This window comes from Capsicum annuum, chromosome 4, assembly GCF_002878395.1.
Source record: "Capsicum annuum cultivar UCD-10X-F1 chromosome 4, UCD10Xv1.1, whole genome shotgun sequence".
NCBI lineage: Eukaryota > Viridiplantae > Streptophyta > Magnoliopsida > Solanales > Solanaceae > Capsicum > Capsicum annuum.
In genome coordinates, this window is record NC_061114.1 from 228,056,458 (window position 1) to 228,067,680 (window position 11,223).

At 30.5% G+C, this 11,223-nt stretch overlaps 2 protein-coding genes and 1 non-coding gene across 3 annotated transcripts in view; 2 read left to right on the plus strand and 1 right to left on the minus strand.

The window, feature by feature from the left end:
* Positions 1 to 5,406: 5,406 nt before the first annotated feature.
* On the plus strand, positions 5,407 to 7,904 carry LOC107866992 (zinc-finger homeodomain protein 6). Its single transcript, XM_016713061.2, has 2 exons — positions 5,407 to 6,727; positions 7,348 to 7,904. The coding sequence occupies exons 1-2, from the start codon at positions 6,157 to 6,159 to the stop codon at positions 7,680 to 7,682; spliced, it is 906 nt and encodes a 301-aa protein (XP_016568547.1). The 5' UTR covers positions 5,407 to 6,156; the 3' UTR covers positions 7,683 to 7,904.
* A 1,851-nt stretch (positions 7,905 to 9,755) lies between these two features.
* On the plus strand, positions 9,756 to 9,828 carry TRNAA-AGC. The gene has a single exon. It is a non-coding gene; the product is annotated as a tRNA-Ala (tRNA).
* Positions 9,829 to 10,399: 571 nt separating this feature from the next.
* LOC107866991 (protein RADIALIS-like 3) overlaps positions 10,400 to 11,223 on the minus strand; it is a gene marked incomplete in the record, with an annotated part of 3,956 nt that continues 3,132 nt past the window's right edge. The window contains 2 exon segments of the mRNA XM_016713060.2: positions 10,400 to 10,706; positions 11,168 to 11,223. Of these exon segments, the coding sequence (XP_016568546.2) occupies positions 10,679 to 10,706; positions 11,168 to 11,223 (84 nt within the window).

Below are 11,223 nucleotides of genomic sequence, written 5' to 3' on the forward strand. Positions count from 1 at the left end.
AATCTTTTCTTCGCCTCTGTGTGTGAAGACTTTTAAATGAAGAGGAGCTCACCAGGTGAATAATTGAATCATGTTTTCTCCTTATGTAAAACTCTTTTCTAATCTAGGATGTCACACAATAGAATAATATACTCCCTCCGTTTCAAAATAAGTGAATTATTAAAATATTTATTGGTGTTTCAAAATAAGTAAATCATTGAATTTTTTTCAAATTTACCCTTATGATTTGACAACCAATTAACTTTTGAAAATGTATTACAAGGTCAATTTTTTTGGGGGGGAGTAAAAATAGAAAGTTGTGTTAAATTTATGTTTTTAATACTTTTTTCTTAATCTGTGTGTCAAAATTCAACAATTCATTTATTATAAAATGAAGGAAGTACTAATTAGTATGTAGATTTTGGTAAAATCTACAATTTATCAATTCTTTCTTTAAGACGTGTTTAAAGACCTTTCCACCTGTTTTGTATGGGTTAGGAGCAGGAGAAATGAAGAGAAATCACAAGGTGAACAATCAAATCCTTATTAATAAGATGAAAGTTTATGTAGCCAATTATAGTTAATTAATTAAACTATATAAAGTAAAAATGCACGGAGAAAGTTTCTATTTTGATTTGATTTTATGTGTATTAATTTGATTTAACATAAAGTTTAAATTGTAGAAATTTGTATACAACTTTGACCCAATATTTCATCCGATCATATTTACTTGTCCATGTTTTATTTACACATCTCTCAAAGAATAACAAATGAAATGTTAATTTTGTTATATCAACTCAAATTATTGTAAGCCATCTAAATATTGGGGAACATATTATACTTAATAATAAGGATAAATAATATAAAATGATACTTCCTCCATTCACTTTTATTTGTTGGATATACTAAAAATACTTTCATTTTTTACTTGTCACTTTTCAATATATTAAGAAAAAACATCTTTTTTTTTTCTTGTTTTACCTTAATTTTTGATAGTTATTTTTCAAATTTAAAACTAAAGAACAATTAATATAAATATTGTTACAAAACACCAATAGTATTATTTTGGTAAAAGATTTGCAAAATCCAACCTAGATTTATAATAAAGTGAACAAAAGGAGTATATTGTTAACAAAATCCAAACAAGATAAGCTAAAAATGAACAAAAAGAATAGTTTTTTTTTCTTAAAAAAAATAAACTAAACATGTAAAAACGAATATCTATTTTTAATTTAGTGATTAAGTAAAGCAAACAAAAAAAATATTTTTAGGAGGTGTTGACTAAAAAATTGTATGTCTTTGAAAAACGTAATTTTTATTTTCAAAGTGAAAAATGAGAATTTGAAAACTGTAGTTGTGTTTGAACTTTAATACTACAAATTAAAGTTCTTTTTAAATTTTCATGAGTAACTTAGAGTTGAAAAGTAAGTTGTGTTTGCACTGTAATCCCTTTGCAAGATTAGCTCTTAGATGCGACTCATCATATGATGAAAGGGAAAATGAAACGTCGAATTGAATCGCCAAAGCAAAGCTAAGACGAATAGAGATGTTGAAAAACAATATTTATGTACATAATAATCATAGTACATATATCGCGGTGTTTCGTCCCCAGAGTATACATGTATTACTTTTTTGGTTTACTAATAAGGAAAATAATAATCAATGAATCTACATGGTCATGGTGCTAACAAATACGATCCAGGATAGGAAGCAGAAATCATAACATACGTAAAATTTAAACTACAAAATATTTTAAAAGAAATTTGCCAAACGTATTTTCTAAAGTTCAAACTCTGAAATATAAAGAATCGAATCCATAGTTAATGAAATCTTGATACTCAAAACCATCAATGATTGAAAGGAAAAGATGCATATATAGGCATTGTATTTTTTTAGCAATAAATTTGAAAAGAAGTGAATGGCTAGTACTGCCTAGTCCTTTTCTTTAGTCACAAATAGATAAATATTTTAATTAATTAATTTAATGATGACGTAAATTTCTTATCTCAATTGACGAGCCCCTGCAAGCAATATTACTGCTACCACTAGTTTTTTTTTTTTTTTTGCAAACTCCAGAAAAATTTACCGCCGTTAGATCCTCTGCCACAGTCTTTGTCCTTCGGGTGAGCATTCTGTGGTGTGCACTGTGTACGCACTGAACAAACTCCTCACTGTGCAATAGCTCGCAAACTACACAGAAGATGTAAACCACACTAGATAAACCCTCGATTGAAAAGACATTAGGGATGGATCGAAGATCGCGACCTCCGCTATGAAAAGTCCTCCTCAACCAGACTCAATCACCCCCTTGGGGGCACAATAGTTGCCTTAAAATGAAGTTTTCTTTTTTTTTTTCCATTCAATGGTTAGTATTCATATTAAAGTTTAATTAATTTAAAATCCTGTCGAATAGAATTCATTTGGAGATAGTTTTCCTATCGAGAATTTTTTTATATGAAAAATTTAAACTCAAAATTTTTGATTAAGGAAGAAACAATCCCAATCACGACACCACATTTTTTGTGGTGCCTTAGGATAAAGGTAGCTTAGCAAGTACCGAAGCAAATAACAGAAATTAGACATGGGAAGTGAGAGCCAGGCCTACTGTTGTACTACCATAGTTATCTCAATTTATATATATATATTTTTTTTAAAATAAATGTAAATTTATGTAAATAATTATTAAACATTGCATCCGTAGCAATTTATATAACAGGGAGATTTAATTGAGCACAAAATTTAAAAATAAAAGGAAGAGTTTTAAATTTTACAGTCTAAAATAAGCAATAAAATTTTATGTATCGATATATCATGTTATTAAGGATAAAATGAAACATTTAAAGCTAAAATATTACTATTATTATTGAATATAAAGAAGTGTTGTACTTGATTAACCAAAAAGAAAAAAATGTTATGGGAGTATATATTTAAACGAAAGGAATAACATATTCAAATTCATTATTATAAAATAAAACAATTTAATACTAAAAGTTTTAAAAATTAATCCCTTTATTTCTTTTTATTTGCATGCTTTATTTTTTCTTGAGTCAATTTGACTAATTTTCAACGTTAAATTAGATTAGATTTTTTTAATATTTAAAATTAAAATATTCAAAATCTATATGAAAAGTATTATAAGTTATAGTTTTTTAATATAATTTTTTTTTTAAATATTGATCAAAATTTGTATCTTTTAAATCTAAATAAAAGGATCGGAGTAGATTATAAATTCTATAGAGAGGCAAACATAGATTAATCTTTTGTTTTATTTTATTTTATTTTTTATCCTTCACACTGACGCTAATTGTATGACTTTTTCGTGGATCCAAATTATAAATTTTGAAAAAAAAAAATTACTTTGTTACATATATACATACTAACACTAATTATGCCAGGCTTTTTTTTTCTTTTTAATGATCTCACAAAGGTGGACTTAAAATTTGTGCGTTCAAAAGCGAAAGATTTGATCTACCTTTTTTAGACAAAAAGAAACCGCACAAAATAAATGGTTCATTTTATGTGATATTATAGAAGTAGATAATATTTTCTTAATTTTAATAAGGAAATCAAGTAAAATGAAATGATAATTTTGTCTAAAATTTGAATCCAGATAAAATTTGACACTGATAGGTTTACTTACGTAAGACACACTAAAAGTTTTTTTTTTTTTTCATCGAGTGTATCAGAGGAAGGGTTAAAAAGAAAGAAAGCATGGTGTTTGCAGAGTTTTTGCAGGTAAGAAGATGACATACATTAGAATACAATTACACCTACACACAGTCAGTCACACACACTACTCAATAGAGAAAAGAAAGTGAGAAGAATTTGCATTGCCAATTTGCCCCTATCATCATAATAATTCATATATTTTCCGTAGAACGTGCATAATAAAAGCTGATCAGAGAGTCAAATCAGTTTGCAGGCACAAAGAATCCCACTATTTTTGCGTCATTTTGGTGTCTATGTGTGTGTAACACGGTAAAGTAAAAGATTCACCCACAGTAAATAGTAACTTGTCAGCTCCAACAAGTAGAAAAAAATTCAAGATGAACGTCACCTTTGATAAACAGAAAAGGTTTTACACTTACAAGTAATTTTTTAGGAATAATAGTCTGAAAAATATGTCTTTTGTCTAAATTTATAGTTACACATATTAAATTTTACTGGGAGGTCTATTTTTTTTCGTATTTAAATTAAAATAACGAGTGTGATAAGATGACGAGTGAATCTTTCTATTGTATTAATTGCAGAACTTGAGTTCCATTCCGATTAGAAAACATTTTATATTCTCATAGTGAATTTAAACAACATGAATGTAAATTAATAGGTTAGTAAGAAGATACATATAATAATAATTTATTCAATATAAGTGTTATGAGTAAGCTCTGAGTAGGTAATATGTACGCATATCATACTTCTATTTTTGTACGATGGAGAGATTATTTCTAATAGTATTTTTTTTTTTTCTTTTCAAATTGAGGTTAGGTGAAAGAAAATGGAAAGGGAACAATAGTGTTAGAAATCCAACACCGTTATTTATATGAAAATTTCGATAGCCAATCAATTAGATTATTTAGTTAGATTTTCTTTTTGATAGATTATTTTTGACTAGATAAAATTCTCTTTCAAGACGAAATACAAGAGACGATTTAGATACACAATTAGAATAAAAAAGACAATCTAATGCATAAAATACCACAAGTTAGCAAAATTCAAGAAAGGACCACATCTCAAAATATGTGATGCAAATAATCTACATACCTTAATATAAGAATATATTAGTGATTTTTTCAATAGCTCGAATTCCTAATCTGTGAATTACATGAATATAATTTTCCCATTTCACCAACCCTCTCATTCTAAATATATACTAATTTTTTTTTTTTGATACATGTTTTAACACCTCTCACTGACAAGTGACAACAAATATTTACCAACTTTATCTATCACGATTAGAATAGATCAGAAGAACCATCTAGTATTTCTAAATACACACTTTCTATCCGATTGATTGACACTACTAGATCACATCCTTCTATATTCATTCTAAGCACGTAATTAAAACAAAAAGGAGTATAATATTCCCTCCATTTTGAAATAAGTGAATTGTTGGATATTTATTAGTGTTTCAAAATAAGTGAATCATTGAATCTTTTTTTAAATTTGTCTTTATGATATGACAATCAATTAACTTTTGAAAAGGATTATAAGGTCAATTTTTTTTTGGATAAAAATAAAAAGTTATATTAAATTTATGTCTTTTATATTTTTTTTTAGCACGTGTGTCAAAATCCAACAATTTGAAATGAAGGGATTAGTAATCAGGAAAAGAGAAGTACTTCTACCCACCACCTCACCAAAAAAACAATGGAGGAGGGGGTGGGGGGGGGCGCAATAATGAAGGAGGGTGGTGGGAATGGGGCCAATGTTGGCAGGGCGTGGGAGAGGACTGAACATGACATTGTCGGTTGTTTTCTTATGCTCAGTCCTATTGTATGTATGTATGTTTCCCTTAACTCCCCATAATCACATAATACTATTATCTTTGCGGTTCCGCACTATACTATTCCTACTCTCTCTCTCTCTCTCTCTCTCTTATCCTTCCTCTCTTCCTATCTTCCCCTTTTTCACTTTCTAATTAGCTCCGTTTCAAGCAACCATGTTGTCTCTTGTTTCTTCTTACGTTCTTTGTTGCCTCCTCCCCAACACACGACCACAACCAACAACACTTTTCTCTCCTTCCACTTCCTTAAAACAAACCTTATCACTTTAATTTCCTTTTCCTCTCTCAATCTCTCTCTCTTCTAAGTGACAACCTTAGCTTAGAGACTGTTTCTTAATCTCAATTTTCATGCATTTTTAAGGTGGTGGTCACTCAGCTTTGCTTCTTCTAAGGTGGTTCTAGGGCCCCATACCCTCTTTATTTCCAGCTTTTCTTCTTCAATTTTTTTACCCTTTTTCTTTCTCTCTCGCACCCCACCATAAGATTTATAACATAATCTAGATTTTGAAGCAAATGATTTTTTCACTACTGTAGTAGCATATAATTAAGCTTTACATAAATTTTGTTAGTTCAACTTATTATACCTTTTCATCTCTCTATGTTCATGTGCAAAACATAGGGTTAGGGTTTCTTAAACTAGTCATTAATTAGGTTTAGTTATTGATTAAGTAATAATGTCATTAGCTGGTGAGGAAAAGGAAATGAGAATGCCAGGTTCATTAGGGTATCATTCACTTGATCAGAACACAGATCAAGGAGGCAACCATGTCCACCCATCCAACATTCAAGATCACGAAAAATCCACCGGCGGAGGCGGTGCAACGCCAGCAGGTACTGGCGTTGCACCATACAATTCCGCCGGTGGTATTACTGGATCTAATAAGTTTAACAAGGTAAGTTCAAGAGCAGCTAGGTACCGTGAGTGTCTGAAAAATCATGCTGCTAACATTGGTGGAAATGTGACTGATGGATGTGGTGAGTTCATGCCTAGTGGTGAAGAAGGTACACTTGAGGCATTGAAATGTGCTGCTTGTAACTGCCACCGTAACTTTCATAGAAAAGAACAGAATATTGGTGGTGGTGATAACAACAATAATGCTGGCATTATGGTTGTGCATCCACTACAGCTTCCTCAACCACTGCCTTCTCCGATACCTTCATTGAATCATCACCACCACCATCAACATGGCGGCCGCTCTATTTGGACTACTATGCCACCTCAGCCTGTCAAAATGGCCTTCGGAGGTAATGTTATGATTATTTCATCTAAAAGCTTAAGCTGTTGGATGCATAGCATTTTTAGTTACTTTCTACGTTTTTATTTTATGCATCTTAGTTTCTGATTTAGAGAAAACTTTTGAATCATGTGATGTTACGTTAAGGTTTCTATAGTATTATCTAAAGTATCCTTTTAATATTGTGATTTTAAACATGTCATGTAATCTCGTCAAGTGAACATTATTAGGAGAACACTATTGGTTTCTATAGTATTATCTAAAATATCCTTTTAATATTGTGATTTTAAACATGTCATGTAATCTCGTCAAGTGAACATTATTAGGAGAACACTACTGAAAATGTTGAAATTAAGATTCTCAATATAGATAGATGGGTCTATATATTCTTTTTGAAACAGATTAAAAAGAAAATAAGGTACAACGCGAACGAGATATAGAGTACTTAGTCACATTCACAACACGCTCCTCCAAGGTGTGAACTTGTATCTTTCTATGGTCAAGACATGTGATTTTTCTTTATAATTTAGCAAGTGGACTTGAACTCACGACCTCAGTTATTATTAGCTTGTAGTATTTATCCTTAGAAGAGCTACGCTTCTTTTATTTACTTAATTATATCTTCAACAGGGAGCGGAGGGAGTGGGGCGACAGACTCATCGAGTGAAGAGCTAAACTTCAACACTTACCATCATCAACAAGCAACTTCAGTGCCCCCACAACCTCAACCACCATTTGTGTTGGCTAAGAAAAGATTTAGGACAAAATTCAGTCAAGAACAGAAGGATAAAATGTTGGAATTTGCAGAGAAATTAGGGTGGAGAATTCCAAGAGAAGATGACACTGAAGTACAAAGATTCTGCTCACAAGTTGGAGTGAAGAGACAAGTTTTTAAGGTTTGGATGCATAATAATAAGAATCCATCTGCTAAAAAGAACACATTACAAGAAGATCAACAACCTTAATTATTAATTAAGGTTGAGTTGAGTGAAAAAAAAATGAAATTAAATGAAATTTCTTGGGATTTGGTTCTTTGCTTATGTAATCTTACTAGGAATCGTACGTAGCTAGCCAACCTTTTTTTTTTTTTTTCTATGTAGCATTATTGTAACTATGGTACCTCTCTAATCAGATTTTATTGTTGTACTTGGAAGCTTTTATTCATCTGAATTTTTCAGCTCTCCTTACATTTCTTGTCACTGAATTTTAGACTACTGATCAACTCTAGTAAAGCTTATTTAACTAGAGGTAATACGGTATTCGCACAGTACTCTTTTCAAACTTCACTCGTGAAAGATATGTTAGTTGTTGCTTTTTGGTAAAAAAAGAGGAGTGAAATTTAATGTATTTTTCGTAAATTATTAGCTTAATTTGTTTCAAATTTAGAAAATTCTTAATCCCAAGGGATTTGAGATCTACATTACATGTTTGATTAGTTCAAAAAGGATTTCTTTTTTCCAGTAATTAGCTTAATTTGATTCAAGTAAGTAAGAAAATTCGTAATCCAATGAAAATTTTGAACTAGATTATATTTTTGAACGTTATATCTTGCGATTAAATCTGTATTTTCACAGAGAAGAGAAGAGAAGAGAGGCAAGCTAATTATTTTTGAATTTAGAAAGTCACGGTTGATGATCCTAAAGATTGGTCCAAAATGGATTTTTTGGTCATCATAAAAAGATATTGTAATCTCCAAGCTGGATTTGTCTGAATTTGAGTGGCATTTTGACCCATTTAATTTGATCGATAAGTTGGTGGGTCACTTCGAGTTCAATATGTTAGGCTAAGTCAACAAAAAATAACAATATATTTAGTAAAATTTCACAAGGTGAAGTCTTAAAAGGATAAGATCGATGTACGCAGACTTAACTCTATTTAGAGGTAGATCGTTTGTCTTTGATAAGACTCTCAGCTAATTAAGGGTAAGTCAATAATCCGTTAAATTTTAGGACGGATTACTAAAATAAGAATGAGTTTATCCTATAATTTGGTAATTCTAACAAGAGGAGTCTTGATCTTGATTTTGTTCGAATCTAAATGCAGTGTCTATTTCATTTATTAGTACTTTTGTGTTGTCCATTTCAATTAATTATGATGCTTGTTGGAGTTTCTGTCATTGTTTAAATGTTTGTTTCCTCTTTTGGAAATAGTTTGTAACTTCTTTTTTCCTTTTGGAAAAAGTAACAATGAAAGAAGGTTGTGTTTCAAGCCTATAGTTGTTATAGGCATATGATGTTGAGTACCATAAACATTTCTGGCAAAAATTGTAATTATATTATGTTTTAGAAAAATATTAGGTGATTTTCTTTCATTTGTCTAAGTCTTAAATTGTTATGGTCATAAATATGTCATTTTCTTAATGGCTTACTGAACAAACTGACATCTTACCAAATATTGAATAAAACATATGATCATATCTATTCATTTATCAAATTATTTGACATCAATCAGCTGCAAAATTTTTGTTTATATAGCAATTCTCGTTTAGAAAATGTTTGATGTTTTTAAAAAATGAAGTTTGTGGTATATGTTACTAAAATGGTTAGTTTCAACAGCAGCCTTATATAGCAAATTCTTGGGAAAAATATGTGTAGTGGACAATATTAAAGAGAAAGTTATCCATGCAATTTGGATTGTGAGAAATCTAGAAAATATTTGCAAAGCATCACCAAAAAGATAATCCGTATTTGTATTGTTAGAGCCTCTACTAGAATTACGAATTCTGAATTAGGAATATCATATACTTTTGTCACTAAACAATTTGTAGTTATTTCTAGTGACAGTTAGATAGCTAATCGAGTGTGTTAAGCTATGAAATTGTAATGACTTCTTGGTAATTATATTAATAAAGTATTAGTCATCACAAAAAGAGTGCATTATTATCCAAAACTTAATTAAACTTGAATATGAAATTTTATAAAACTAAATTTCGTTCCTATTTTAAATTTTTTAACGACCATTTGTATCATATGATATGTTAATTAACATTAAATGTTTATTTTATGTATATATAAGGAAAAATGAAAACTGTCACCGCAGGGGATGTAGCTCAGATGGTAGAGCGCTCGCTTAGCATGCGAGAGGTACGGGGATCGATACCCCGCATCTCCATTTTTGGTTTTGTTCATGTAAAATGTTGGTGAAGAAATTTATCCAAATAAAATATATGCATTATTTTTGTTTTTTCTTCTGGTGTTCAGTACCGGCTCGTGGTCCAATTAATTTGTATTCGCGCCTCCCAGGTCCAACCGGCTCGTGGTCCAACTAATTTGGACTGCGCTGGGGAAGTCCCAAGTTCAACTAATTTAGACTTGCATTGAGAGGTCTGATTAAAAATGAATGATCACTTATTACTCTTATTTCATTTGAAGATGATAACTTAAAACTAATGAGAGTTAATATTATATAAAAGTATCTTTATATTAAAAATTGAATCTGGAAGGAAAAGGAAGAAGTACCTTTAATTGACTCATTATAAGTTGTTCCGTGATGCCCCTTAAGGCAAAAGTTTAAGGGGATTAGAATAAGCTTATCTTGTTTAATGCATTTACTTGTTAAAGGTACTTGGGTCAGCAGAAATGATCATTGCCTATGCATGGTGACCATTACTTTCCTTTTTCAAACTTAGCGTCGGGCCGGAGTCAGGTAGGATCTAGGGGTGAAAAATTACATTGTATAATAAGTAGTTAAAATTATTTTTTTATGTATATATAATAGATGTTGAACCTTCTTCGACTTCTTCATGCGTCTACTCTTTCATATTTTGAATCTCCTTAATGAAAATCCAGCATTTGAGAAACAGTACGCACTAAGATAGAAGTTAAAAGGATACAGATGGACAATAGTAGTCATACATTTTGCCTGCTTCGAAAACTTAGATATGAATTCACAATTTATGCTTTTGCATTTGGAATATAATGTAGAACTTGTGATTTTATCGAGCATGACTGCGAATTTGTTCTCACTGTAGCTTCATGTTCTTCAGAAGCCTGTTCAATAAAACAAAGGCATGTAAAGAAGTGACTTGGGATTGCTGAAGGTTTATTGAGGACGTGAGGAGCTCACAAAATATTTGTTTCATCATGTGATGATACATATCAATGCAAGAAACAATTGCTATATTATCTAAAACAAGTAGGATTAGATAATTTAATGTGCAGACATATCTATATTATCCTCTAGCAGAAAGTTGAGACTTTAAGCATTTATTCTTTAGAATATAGCTGTCAACTTTTCCTATATTTTTTTTTTTTGAGAGTGTTAACATATTTTTTTTCCTGTATTAACAAGGAGCGTGACTAGTTCTTTGACTTAAAGTTACTAAAAATGGATGGAAAATGACAACATATGGGAATCTATACCGGATATCAATCTATACAGAACGTGTAATTGACTTGTATATGGATGAAAAGATTAGTTTGGTTGAATGGATAGTAGAGATTTGGGATACCTTAGTTCGTTGGCGTAACCTCTGTTGTTGTTTTCAGCGGCTTTGTAATTGGGTAA

Coding starts and splice junctions, on each gene's coding strand:
- LOC107866992 (XM_016713061.2), top strand. CDS start 6,157: ATGTCATTAGCTGGTGAGGAAAAGGAAATGAGAATGCCAGGTTCATTA. Junction 6,728..7,347: donor TGTCAAAATGGCCTTCGGAG/GTAATGTTATGA, acceptor TATCTTCAACAG/GGAGCGGAGGGAGTGGGGCG.